Raw genomic sequence first — 14701 nt, forward strand, 5'->3', positions numbered from 1 at the left:
AAAAAAAAACTTGAATCCACTTAGCTAACTAGCTAAATCTACGGATTAAGTTATGAGATTGAAATAACCCAATAAAAAAATTAAAACAAAGAAAATCACAAAACCCTTTTTTTTTGAAAAAATATTGAATATTGAATCGTGAGATGAAAATGATTAAAAAAATAACAATATAAGCCAAAAAAAGACTTGCGTCTGCCCGGGTTAACTCGAAAACCCACGAATCAGGTCATGAGGTCGAGATAACTCATGTTAGCATATACGACTCGTGCCTAAGGCCATTTTATTAGAAGTACCTAATATAAGAAACTATAAAGATTAATTCTTAACAAATTAAATATTGATAGATAAAATTAAAAAAAATCAAAAACAAAAAAAGTTCCAAAAGAAAAAACAATAATTAAAAGGTAGAAAAAGACGTAAACCCATTTGGGTTAACCAGCTAAATCCACGAGTCAGGCTATAAGATTATGATAATACTTTAGAATAAAAAATAAGGAAATCCACGAAGCCTATTTTATTTTTTTAAAAAATAACAATGTCAAGTAATGAGACTGAAAAAGAAAATAAGTCTAGAAAAAAGATGGGAACCCGTGTTAACTTATAAAACTCGTGACCCAGGCCATTTTATTGGAAACACTAAACCCCAAAAAATCATGAAGCCAAAATTTTAAAAATTTAAATGTCAAATGATGAAATTGAAAAAAAAAATCAATCACAAAAAATAATGAAAAAAATAGTAATTAAAAGAATGAGTATCATTTTTTTTAAAAGAAGAAGAAGAAGAAGAAGAAGAAGAAAAAAGGGTGGATAATTTGGAATTGAATAACTAAATTGAAAATTAAAAAAAAAATCAATTTCACAAAGTAATCAAAAGAAGAAACTACCAAAATAATGAGGACCAAATCTAAAAAAATAACAAATTAATTTCTTTTATTAAATGATGAAATTGAAAATTTACTAAAGAGGTAAGAGAAAAAAGAAAGAAAAAGAATTAGGATCAAATTTGAAAAATAATAAAAAAAAATCTAAATTGAAGTTTGTAATTGAAAAAAATATAGAACTTATATAAGAACCAAAAACATAAATAAAACAATTAAAAGAGCGAAGACTGACCTAAATATATTTAATCAAGAGGAACTACCTTGATATTTTAAAAGCCAAGTGCAAATCTTAATGGAGGAGAGAGAAAAAATAATTAACTTATACGATAATCAATCAATTAACACCTAATACGTGTTGTCTTGTATGAAAGAAAATGCCATAATAAATTAATAACATGATGAAAGAAATTATTTTATTATTACAAATTCATAGTAAACTCTCTCTAGTGATGCAATGAATTTAATTTCCTTCTCCCTATAAATTTTTGGTAAATTGTCTTTCGATTTCATTATATTGTTGAATGATGAATGGTTAATGCATGGGTGTTGGCATGTGCAATAAGTCGGTCCTCATTTTCTCTATACATGTGAGTCTCTTTTATTTATGCAAATATATGATTTATTAAAATTTGCAACTCGCCAGCAGGGTGGCTAGAAATTAAAAGTTTACATAACAATTCTTACAACCATGCCACAAACTCCACGTAGCCAAACATGTTGAAGAATGGCAAATTTCAAGTAATTACCTCAAAGATTTTTCACATCATCACATCACATGTATTAAAAAATAATATAAAATCATTTTTTAAATTTTATTTAATAATTTAAATTGTTAAGTTAAATTAATTTTTTAATATTATATTAAAGTCTTGTTGACCAACCAGTTGCAAATTTAAATTTTACTATTTCATTCTATTTGATAAAAATAAATCACAAGATGGATATAAACATATGAAATTCTAAATTCAATTGACTTTTACTTGAATGAATATATTAGAGAGTAATATAAAACTATTATTGGGATCTTACTTAGCAGTTTATATTATTGGGTTAAATTGGATTCTTTGATATAGTATCAGAATCTTGTTGATCAAATAGTTACAAGTTTGAATTTTATTGTTTTTATTTATTTTATAAAATAAAAAACAAAATTGGTGTGAGTATGTATGAATTTCAAATTCAAATAACATTTATTTAAAAAATATGTTATAAAATTATATAAATTATATTATCCATCTCTCTTTTAATAACTTAACTTTTCGATGGTTATTTGACATTTTTTGTCCACAACTTTTCCATCACGACTATGAATGAGATCGATACTTACATACAAAAAAACTCTAATCAAAAGCTTTAACCCAAAAAGACACTCGATGAACCAGCATTGAAAAAGCTCCATTGACAGCACTCGATAATCATCAACGGAACTCGACATGCACCGTTCATATCCAATATTTTACTTTTTTTTTTTTTTTTAATTTCTTCGTTGTTTCTTTTAATAATGAAACGAAAAAGTCAATTGACATGATGTGTAGAATCGTCGTAGATGTGGACAAATTAAATTAGCTAGTGACGATTAATCATCATTAGAAAGATATTAAATTGGAGTGGTCTCAATTGATCAGACCCGCCATTGGAGAGCTTGAAATAGCGAAGGATTGTCTGGGAAAAGATAAACGAAAAAGACAAGGCTCAATTAGTGTGATTGGCTGAGCATGTGGACTTATCTCTACCTGCAATTTTTGATTGCCGGAAACTGATTACGATCGTAGTGACTAGTTATATTCATGCAATTATGAGAGGGTCTCATTAAGCTGGCGGGGAGATCTTGATTTCCACTTTCAATCAAAGCAAAATGATCTTGTTTTTTCCATCAAAAATTAATTACTGTTTGATATCATTGTGAGTTTTGATTTTTAAAATGCTTAAATTTTTTTTTTTAAGATATTAAATTAATATTTTTTTCCAAAAATAATTCCCTTTCTTAAAATTTATTTTTTTAAAAAGAAATTATTTAGAAACAATACGTGAAGCAAGAAAAATAGCACCATCACTTGAAATTGCTACCCAACCCTACGATATTTCCCTTGCTTTTAGATCTCTGATGGTTCTATAATTAAATATTCTTGGTATGACTGATTTTGCCAAATATATTGCGCAACAACCATATATATTTTGTTAACATCTAGTAATTTCAAATTAGTTTTGATGGCACTTCATTTTTTTAAAGAATAAGAAGAAGGAGGAGAATAGTTTTGATGGATATTGAAAAGAAAGACAATAATTTCCTTCAAAATGAGCTGGGAGGAATCTTCCTCCTATATATATATATATATATATATATATATATATATATATATATATATATATATAAAATTCAAAACATCCCAAATTATTAATGTTTCACCTAGTATATCCAAATTGTTGTACACAAACCCTTAATCAGCTTCATCTTCATGCACTAAAATAAACGTTAATTAGCTCTAAAATTAGTTGTTGTCTAAAAATCCGTAAAATAAAAACAAAGCACAAATGATATTTACGTGGTTTAAGCTAAGACCTACGTCCCTCCAAACTGCCCATTGATTCCATTAAAATGAAAATGAATTAATACAACGTATCCAAATCCCAAAAGCCGATTATATTTTTAACCTTAATTTTTAACTAATTAAATATTAAAAAATAAAATTAATAAAACATCCTGACAATTCCAATAACATAATGAAAATGAAGTTTTAATAGTTACGAGGCTTTGTATGCACCACTAGAAGGTTGTGAGCATTTCTTCTTGATAACTTTTTCATCTAAATAATATTTTATATTTATTAGAAGATTAAATTATCCTCACTTCACTCTATGCAAATTTTACATGAAGCTCAAATAAGCTAGCTTCCTATTACTGTACTCCATTTTCGTTATATATAAAGACTGGAGTACACTAATAATATTTCTTAGGAGTATAAAGTAAGGTTAACAGCTAGCTTGGAATCATAAATACAGTGGAATTAATAATTGGTAGGGAAGAAAGTACCAACACCACTCTTCAGATAAACCCTAGCTAGCTAGGCTAATATATACTGTCATCACCTTCCTCCAAGACGACATTAATTAGATATTTGGATTATTGGATAATTATTATCCGAAAGAAGACAGCAAGTAACAAGAACATATCTAGAAAAAGTTAGCCAAAGCCTAATAATGCCTAATCCAAGGGTCTTGCTATCAAATTATGATGCGACCATCGCTACAATCGTGGCCATGAAAGCAAGGAGAGTGATCAACACTGATATTTTAGTCTTCAAGTCAAGACAAGGACGAGGTGTTTGATGGCATGACATGTTTTTCACTTGAAAACACATTATTAAAATCTTAAATTAAGACAAGAAGACAACCATCGAGGGATCCTTCTGATGATGAAGTCTCATTAAACTTACACACGTGTGCAGCAGAGTTATTCTCTCTCGGGATTATGTGCATGAACTCACCACATTAAATAATAATCAGTGCAAGTTTTGGTGAAAAGTCAAGAACAATGAGTCCTTGGCTTCTAATCGAAGGATGAGCAATGGGGTCTGGTTGCTTTGGGAGTATCCCCAGCGTCTGTGGATGGTTTCTTTGATTCAGTTTTGACCAGCCATCTTATCAAAATCTAAGGGAGCCTTCGTTTATAGTCCAATGGGTTCTGAATCACAATCCAATTCAAATGATATGTTTGGAATCTCTAATCATTCCCCTTGAAAAGAAGAAGAAGCTGTGTTTAATTAAGTGTTAGATATTATTATTTGTTGTTGATATGTTGTTCTCACGTAGGGTATAAGAAAGACAACAAGTAATATCAAATTAATTTTGCAGAATAAGATTTATGCAAAAACTTCAACTCAGAATTTTATTGTTTAGTATTTTTTTTTTTGGATTAAAAATCCATACTGCAACTCTTTTAATCTATTTATATATATTAGAAAAGACATTCTAAACAAAACTCATAAAAAAAAAAAAGTTAAATAAATCCATATTGCAACTCTTGAAAGCTTATTTGAAAGCTCTTTTCAGCCTTAATGGCTGCTATGTTTTAATCTTATATGAAACATGACTTCTAAAATTTCATGATAAACTTTTAGTCCAATTCAATAATCAAATTAAAAATCTCATGTATCAGTTTATTTGGGGTTGGAGAGAACTTGTACTCTAGTTTAAATTGTTATTGTCTCTATTTCATGGATATCTAATTAAAAACTTTTAATCATTTATATGATCAATATTTTTATTAGAAACATCATACCTACCAGCAGAAACTCCAAACCATATACAACACTAGAGATAATGATTTTCCTCATTGGTCAATCTAAATCTTTCTCATTCTTCACTACATGTGCCATATTAGAATCTTTAAACTAAAGATTGAATTAAAAATCCAACATAACATTATTGTCCTTCACAAAAATTAGGATGTTTTGTTGTGACAACACATCTTTGTTGACAACACCAAAACCACCTTGAGATTCTTCAAGCATTAAATTTGCAAACTTGATTGTTGGCAATAAACAATATGTTGGTTCATTAATTTTTTTTGTGGATAAAATTATTTCTTACTACAATATCTTTAAAGTTAGCTCTAAGGAAATATTTTGGAGTATAAAAAAAGTATATAAAGAATTCTTCACTTTCATGAGAGAGTTCTTATAGTTCCCAACTTATAAAAATCTTAGGATTTGTGTAACCCTGAAGTTTAATGCCATCTTGAGCTTCTTTCTTGTAAAATTTTGGTGGTCCATTCTAATAAAAAAAATACTAGAATAATAAAAAAAAAATAGTTTCAATGTCATTTAACAACTAACTACTAGAAAGTTTTAGGCTCTAATATCAACTAATACTGACAAAGAAAACACAAGAAAGACAACAAGAACACGTAACACAAAATTCTACTGAATAGGGTCATCATACAAAAATTCTAATTCAAAATTTTATTAATCAATATTTTTCTCTAGTAAAAACTCTATGTTATAACTATTTTAGGTACTTATATACTAGGATAATTTTCCTAAAAAAAACTGAAAAAAATAATAAAAGTGTTATAAAAAAAAAAAAAAATCATAAATCAACTAAGAAGTTTCTGAACTTTATTTGAAGTCTTTCTAGACTTCAGATGGCTACAAGATTTTAACTTAAAAAAAAAAGGTATTTTAGAATCTCCTAACAAATTCTTAACTTGAATTAATGATCATATTAAAACTTATGCTTATTAACATAAGGTTGTGTGTTAAAGAAAAATCTCATGCATCAATCATATATTAAAAAATAAACAAAGGTAAATAAATATAAAATCAGATAGTAAATTTTTTGAAAGAAAGATGTTTAAATTGAATTATACTCTAATGTGCGTGAGTATAAATGTATTATAATGAGTACCACTTGGTTCGCATTACCACCGTACGACCTTATAAATAAAATGCATCTGAAGAGTTTTCTTCTTGAGAGCGACTGAAAAGGATGACAAAACTACCTTTTTCCTAGGAATCCAAGGGAGTCGAAGCATGATATGACTTGGTGAATATCTTGAGTAAACCTAACATATTGTTAGAGAATAATATAAATGATATCCCACGATCTCACCTAACAACTTGAGCTATTGGGTAAAGATGGTTCTCTGATATAGTATTAGAGCCTTGATGACCAAGAGGTCATGAGTTCGAATCTCACCACCCCCATTTATTTTTTAAAATTAAGCATAAGGTAATGTGGGTCTATGCAAGATTTAAGTCCAAAGTTTTTCACTTGAGGAGGTGTATTAGAGAATAATACAAAGCATATCTTGGGATCTCACCTAATAGCTTAAGCTTTTAGGTTGAATTGGTTCTTTACCATGGTATTAGAGCCTTAATGACTAAGCGGTTATGAGTTTGAATCTTACAATTCCTATTTATTTGATAACAAATTAAGCACATGGTAGTATGAGCTTGTGTAAGTTTCAAGCTCAAAAGGTTTTAACTTGAGAGGGAGTGTTAGATAATAATATAAATCATATCTTGAGACCTCACCTAATAACTTAAGTTTTTGAGCTGAAATGGTTTTTTGACACATACCTCAACCAACTACAAAAATAAATTATACATACATTAAATACATATACATTCAATGCTTGGTATTCCTTAACAATGTAAACAGTTGTCTTTATTAAGTGGATAATGCCCATGACTTCAACATTATCTCTTAACAAGGATTAAGGTTATTATCTCCTAGTGATGTGATGATCTATAAGCATAGAGGAAACATGGGCTAACCTTTTTTCTCTTTTACTCTATGCAAGTTGCCTACTCATAACTATATAAACAACCATGAGACTTAGAGGTAAAGGGTTTTGAACTTCATCTTTTTCAACCTTCCTCTTCACTCTTAACTCATAAAAATATACAACACACACTACATTACCTGTCCAAACTTTTGTTTATAAACATCAAAGGATACCCAACCTTTCAAAGTGGCTTGTTTTATAGGAATTCTAGCCCACAACTCTATATTTACAATGAAAAATGTTACATATAACCTAAATCTTTATAAAAAAATTTCTCTGAACTCATCAAAAGTTTTTGGGTTGTTATAATGTTGACATTATAGTAAACACTAGTAACCATTAAACCATTATATTTGAGTTTAGCGGATCAATTTTCATTATTTTTTTTAAAAATTCAATAATTTACTATACTTGTCCCAACTATTTTCTTTGAATTTTGTGCCATGTTAGAGGGTTGCATATATATATATATAAACTTTTAGATACACACATTATACAAATCATTTTCAATCCCACCTAATATGGGCATATCCTTTTAGATGACCAACAACACCAGCTGTAAATCCCAAGTCCTGGCTCGCTGGCAGCCAATCTAAAAACACACCATCATTTTGATACAAATATAATTAATAATAAGCACAATGGTCAATTTCTAACATCTAAAAAAACATGAAAAGTGCGGACATACACATAGCAAAACCATCTTTAGGGTTAAAAATGTTGGATTCTGTGATAAAGATTTGTTTTATGAGCCTATTTAATATTTCAACTGCTTTGTTAGGATTAGGTCTTGATTTTTTCTAGACTTAATCTTTGGGCCAAGTTTCTTCAATTAATTAAGTTATTCAGTTCATTTAAAAAAAAAATTAACAAAACACTAAGCTATGGCTAGATTTATTGTTCACTCTCTCACATTCCATTGTGAATTAGAGTAATGGAGTTTTTTTTTTTCTTTTAACTCTCAAACTTTTTTTTGGCTTTATTGAGTCCTTACGAGGACAAATTGGTGGCCAACTGCTTCCAATTTATTAAGAAATGTCACAATTAAAAAACCTAGAATCAAAGTAAAAAAGAAGGAGAAATTAGGTGGCAAACTCATACATGGTGAAAAAAGTTTAAATTAGTCATCCTTCTTTTTGAATTAAAACTTTTTGATCCCTTTAGTTTTAGAAAATTGAACTTCAGTACAAAATTTTATTTTGCCTATTTTTTTAGTTCTTGATTTAAGAGAGGAGAGAAAAAGTTGTTGGTTGACACCAATTTCAACCACCAAAAAATCATTCTTGGTATCAACGAGTTTCATTTGACGAGAGTGTTCTAATGAGGTGTTATTTTACCTTCAAATTACCCGAGAAAGAAGATATGATTTTGGGAAGTTTTTGGCTTTCGATTTGAATTTTTGTATTTAGACTATTTTTTAGGTTATTTGAAGGAATAAATGGGTTTATTTAGGTCTTTAAGGTTTTTTAGATGTTTTTTGGATCCAAATATGGTTGAAAATAGATTTTTAGATGTAAAACATCTGATTTGACTTCTAAGCAACCTCTAATCGCTAGAATCTAGGCGACGTATAGCCAACTATTTTTTTCTTTAAAAAAATCAGGGGCAAATGATGCATCGTTTGCCTTTTTATTTTTTTTTTTCAAAACAAAAGTCCAGGCAGGGAGGTTGAGTTGGAGGACCTTTGTACTTGGGCCTTTTGGCCACAACAAAAAATGCCCAAGCCCGCACACCTAGGCCTTTTCTTGTTTCTGTGTTTTCTTTTTGTACTTTAGTTTTTTTTTTTTTTTGAATTTTATCTTCTTTTTTTGAATTTTTTTAATTTTATCCTCAAATATTTAGTTTATTTTTAATCGGTCTTTCTTATTGTTGTTGTTGTTGTTATTAATTTTTTCTTTATATGTTATAGTCTCAAATAAATATTCAATTATTTAATTGATGTTTGATTTTATATACTTTTATTTTTTTCATATATCGAGTAATTTTTTTTAACTCATTGAATTAATCGGATCACTTCAAGTTACCCTCTAGATGTTATATTTATTTTTATGTATACTAGAAAGCATGTTAGTGGTGCTTTCTTTTTTGAAAAAAAAAACTAATCTAACCCGTAAAGTAACACAAGCAAACACAATAGAAGGATTCTAATAACCGTTCAACCCATCTGATCAAAACATTAAGAATTGACTATACACTGCATTGCTACAAGTTTAGCACCAAAATTTATGAATTTGTTGTCGAAAGGCTTTGCATTATTTAGAAGGAAGCTTTATTTCACTAAACATGATTAATAAAAATGAAATAAAATAGCATAATATAATGTCCAATCCCTAAATTAAAGACTAACATACAATATAAAATTGACTAAACCTAAAGAAATCTAAAATTAAGTTACCATCCATCAATGTTGTGTAAGTTTTTGAAGATTTTAACAAATTTCTTTATTAACTTATTTATGCTTTGATTTTTGTTGGAATAAAGTTTTTCTTACAGGGAAAAAAAAAAAAAAAAACATTGTTCAATCTCAAAGTGTTGTTTACTAGCAATTTGGCCTCACAACTCGAATTAGAACATGAGCCCAAACTAAAAAAATCAATGAAGAATAAAAAAAAAATCAAAGTGAATATTTATCATGAATCCTTTAGTTTGGTTGCGTGAAATCCTGTATAGAGAAATACAAAGACTAAAATTAGAGTTGATTATTTTCGGTTTAGTTCAGTTTTATAAAAATAAAGTAGCTAAACTGATTTTTTTGTACAAAAACCAAAACCTGTTCAAATCGATCGATTTTGGTTTTTAGGACAAAAACCGATTCAAACTGGTTTGACTCGTTTTTTTTCTGGTTTTTTTCGGTTTGGGTTTGGTTTGGTTTGGTTTTTTTGGTTTTGAGCTTATAAAACCGAAACCGAATCGGTCCGTTTTTTTTTTAAATTTTAATCAGTTTAATCAGTTTTTTTTCACGTTTGGTTTTTTTTACAATTTGATTTTTTCAATTATTTTTTTCTAGTTTTCTCGATTTAATTAATTTTTTTGATTTTTTTACTTACCCTTAGCCAAAACAAAAGAGAGGTAAGAACTTCAATTTGTTTCCAACTTAAGTTTTCTATAAAATATGTTTCTGGTAAAAAAAAAAAAAAAGTTACCATTTTCCAAGATTAATAAAACTGCCAATAATGCGGATGAATTTTTATTTAAAAACTTATTTGTTTTAAAAACATATTTTTTAAAATTATTATTATTTTTTTATTTCAAATTAATTTTTTTTTATCAGTAAAACCAACTATTTGTACCGTTGAGGTGGCTAAAAATTAAAATTGGGTCCGGCTCAATTCCAATTTGTGTTTTTGGGTAGAATAGAATTGAAAATTCGAACGTTGCCAACTGACCTTTCAAATCTCAACGGTGCTTCTCTCCTGACAGAGCCCTAAATTGTACCGTTGGAAACACATACATGCATTGTTACTTTCTTCCCATTTTTAAATCCTTCTTCAGATTCCTCAACATCCCTGAGCCTCTCTCTCTCTCTCTCTCTCTCTCTCTCTCTCCTGTTCCTTCTCAACAAACTGTCTGCCATAAATTCGGTTTCTTCTTTTTGGGCACCTTAATTAATATCCTTTTTTCTTTTTTTTATCAAACAAGAGTGGTTTTTTTCAGTGCTACAGAGCTGACCCATGGAGAACATACTCTGTTCTGTGGACAATATGCAAGAAACGCCAATTAAGAGCCTAATTCAATCAAAACCCAACAATTTGGAATGCATAACACCATCAATGGAAGATCAAGAGATGGATAAAAAATCTGAGAATTCAAGCAAGGATTTGCGCAAAAGTGGCACCCCAGATCCTCTCAAAGTTCCCAAGGCATTTAAGTACCCTGAAAGGTACAGAAGCCCAACTGATCTTATGATCTCACCCATTACAAAGGGCATTCTTGCAAGAAACAAGAAGGGCGGTGCGCTCTTGCCACCAAGTTGGAATCAGCCTAAGGTAAGATTAAATCCCGTTACTGGTTTTTTTTATTTCTTGATTAATTAATCATGGGATTATTTAAAATGTGATATTAGATGCCAGTTCTTCGTGTGGGAAATTATTTTATTTCTGTAGCATAAAGTTCTGTCTTCTTCTTATTTTATTTTGTGGGTACGGTGCATGAACTGAATTTTGATTTTTGTCAACGTGCCAGGTTCAAGATGTAGAAACTCAGGATGTGGTGCCTTTCAAAATTGAGTTATAGACGTTGGAAAATAGATGCTAAATCAGATGGATTCTTGAGCTTTATGAACTTTGTCTAGATAAATCGTCTTCCATATCATTGCAATCATTTCTATCTGTTTGTAATAACATTATTTAATTCTGAAGTTCATGGGTTGGATCGGTTCTACTTTTGAAGGTAAGATCAATAAGCAGACTAGATGAGATTCAATAGGATTTGCCTCCTTTTGGAATTTTGAAAAGAATTCCTGCAATATAGGTTTGCCTACCTGTATAGAGCTTTCATAACAATAGAAGCCATCATAAATGGTATGCCGTGGTGGAAGCAGAGGGTAACATATATAATAATAATAATAATTAATCAAAATCAAAGCATTGTTAGTTGGATCACATTCTGTGATTTTAGAGGAAAATCTCAGAATTTTTTTGAATTCTGTAATTAATCAAAATCAAACCATAATATTTTTTTTGAAATGGTGAAAATTTTAGTATCATACAATAAACAAGCATGTGCTTTTATATTTTAGGTTATGCTTCACAAAATCTTAAAATACACATCATATCAAATTCAAAAGATAATTTAACATGTTTTTGCTAGAAATGTTCAAGCTTCAATTTATCTTGAGATTGATGATGTAAAATTTTATTTAGTTGCTAATAAAATTCGGGATAAATCCAAAAGAAAGCAAAAACCTTTTTATTAGGTTTGTTGATAGAAGTAGATTTATACGAAAATATTTTTTTGGATATAGTGTATGACAATGATACAACTGTTTTAACTCTTAAAAAAAAGATTCTTTGTTTTATCTCGTCAAAATCTTGGATTTTTTCAAATATTAGAGGTCAAGGATTGAAAGTTTATTTCATTAAAGATTACCATTTTATGCATGTTACATGCATTACTTGGCACATCAATTATAATATGTTGTTCACACTTTTTTTTTTTTTTTTTTTTTCAGAATTTGATTTTTATTGTCAACATTGTTATGTTTTGCAAGCATAATGATAAATTACAGGTTTTTCAAGCAACTCAAATTGAATATTTAATTGTTGCTGGTGAGATTAAAATGGATAAAAAAGCTAAATCAAGTAACTGATTTGAGAGTTTGCGCTTCAAATCAATTTGCATAAAAATGTATAGGGAAAGTTGCTTGGTTTTTGAGAATATTGCTTCAAGTATCAATTGGTTAAAAGTTATCAAAGTCAACAGATGAAAAATATCAAAGTCTATAACTTATGGTTAGAGATTTTTACTAAGAATTGTTGATTATTTTAAGACAAGATTATGATTAGTACTCAATAAACTTGGTAATTTTTATTTTTCTCTCTTTTACTTGATAGCTTGATCTCTTTGAAGCTTACTTAAATGTCACAAGTATAACTAGAAGCACTTAAGCTCGACGAAAATGAAAACAAGAATATATTTTTTGCCGAAAACCAACTAGTTAAAATGATCAAGTCATGATGAGTACTCATAAATTCAACACCTATGTTACCTCTTTTTACTTTGTAGCTTGGTATGAAAGAAAATTGCTTAAAGATCTATATAGAAGAGTAAAAAAAGGAAGAAAAAGAAGTACTTATGCTAGACAAATAGAAAACATGACTCATATTTGATGCGAAAAACATACTGGAAACAAAAATGAAAAAATAGATGTTTACCTTTACAAAATTACCACATTGGGTCATCAAATTAAAAAGTTTTAGATGGGCATAAGAAAAACAGTCAGCAAAGTCTATTGAACTTGCTCGGAGAAATGGTGCATAGCTTATTTTCCTTGTTATATTATTGTCTACAATTGATGAATAGATGAAACATAGAAATAGCCAGTACTTTTTCGATGGAGAAATTTCTTTTTGCGTTGCGACTTATTTATGTATTTTTATTAAAAATTGTATGCTTAGTTGTTACATGGCGACATTAACTTAGTGTAAATCAAGTTTTGTAAATATATTATACTAGTGAGTAAAGATACTTAGTTTATCATCATAAAAATATGTTAAACAAAAGATGTCCAACAAAAATATGGAGTTTATACATGTTTAAAACTATAATCATGCAAAAGCATAACTAATGGAAAACATGTTTTTAACATAAATATAATAAAAAGAATTCCAACATGCATACTAAGCATATAAAAGTAATATGATACTTTTTTCTACCTTTAGTTTTCACAAACTTGAAATTACTAATATTTGAGTGAATTAAGTGTAGAGGTTCACTACTTATTTCAATTGTTTCAAAAGAAGATTTTGTGAATTTGGGTTCTATACAAATTTTACATTTATAATTTATGGTTAATTAACATTTGCATAGAATTATAATTTACATTACCTAACTTTTCATGCTACACATCACAAGACTCAAACAAATAAGAAGAAGATGCAATCATATTATGGTTCTCATCATTAGTTATAATGGTCATTATATTCATTTTAAAGAGGTCATCACATAGATACTCTTATTGAATTTAATTTATTACTTTAAAAAATCATCTTAAAATAATTTTTGCTCAATAATAAGGCAAACACTAAGTTCTTTCTAATATCAATAACATGCAATGTATTGTTGAGGTTTTCTCTATTCACTTCTTTATAAGTAGAAAACATCATCTTCTTAATGTAAACATGTTTTATAGCACCAATATCAACCCCATCATTGTTTAGAATTATTGATCAGGATGACTTCGAAAACAACATAAGAAAGGTTCATTTCTAAAATTGTATTAGTGGGGTGATCAATCATGGTGACTTTGGCTTGACTAATTACTTTCTTAAGGTTTCCAAGTTGAACCTTATTTCTGCATTCTTTAGTTAGATGTCCAATCTTGTTATGGATAAAACACTTGTCATTGAACTTTTTAGCAATTCCGTTTCCTTTCACAGCAAGTTTTTTCTTTTGATTTTTGTTACTAGATTTTACCATTTGTTCCATAACATTTTTCTTTGGAGCGCCAGAAGAGTGACTCTTTTTTAAAACAACTTATTTTCCTCATATATCCTTAACCTCAAAATAAAGTCTTTAATTCCCATCTCATTGTGCTTATTCTTCAGATAATTTTTGAAGCCTTTCCAAGATGGTGATAGTTTTTCAATGATTGCATCTACTTAGAATCACTCACTAAGAGACTTACCTTTAAAATGTATATCATACAAGATGAGTTGAAACTCTTGAACTTGACTCATTATGGTCCTTTAATCAACCATCTTAAAATCTAAAAGTTTGTTGATTATGAATTTATTTATATTAGCATCTTCAGCTTTTTACTTTTTATCTAAACCTTCTCATAGTACTTTTGCATTCTTAATTGAACTACACA

General features: G+C 28.6%; 1 protein-coding gene across 1 annotated transcript; it reads left to right on the plus strand.

The window, feature by feature from the left end:
* Window positions 1-10699: 10699 nt before the first annotated feature.
* Window positions 10700-11558, plus strand: LOC118060370 (uncharacterized). Its single transcript, XM_035073582.2, has 2 exons — window positions 10700-11156; window positions 11353-11558. The coding sequence occupies exons 1-2, from the start codon at window positions 10842-10844 to the stop codon at window positions 11401-11403; spliced, it is 366 nt and encodes a 121-aa protein (XP_034929473.1). The 5' UTR covers window positions 10700-10841; the 3' UTR covers window positions 11404-11558.
* The last annotated feature ends 3143 nt before the right edge of the window (window positions 11559-14701 follow it).

Source organism: Populus alba, chromosome 17 (assembly GCF_005239225.2).
Source record: "Populus alba chromosome 17, ASM523922v2, whole genome shotgun sequence".
Classification (NCBI taxonomy): domain Eukaryota; kingdom Viridiplantae; phylum Streptophyta; class Magnoliopsida; order Malpighiales; family Salicaceae; genus Populus; species Populus alba.

Excerpts from the sequence above, each read along its gene's own strand:
- LOC118060370 (XM_035073582.2), top strand. The coding sequence starts at position 10,842 with ATGGAGAACATACTCTGTTCTGTGGACAATATGCAAGAAACGCCAATT. Across the intron at positions 11,157-11,352 it reads CAAGTTGGAATCAGCCTAAG|GTTCAAGATGTAGAAACTCA; the intron begins GTAAGATTAAAT and ends TCAACGTGCCAG.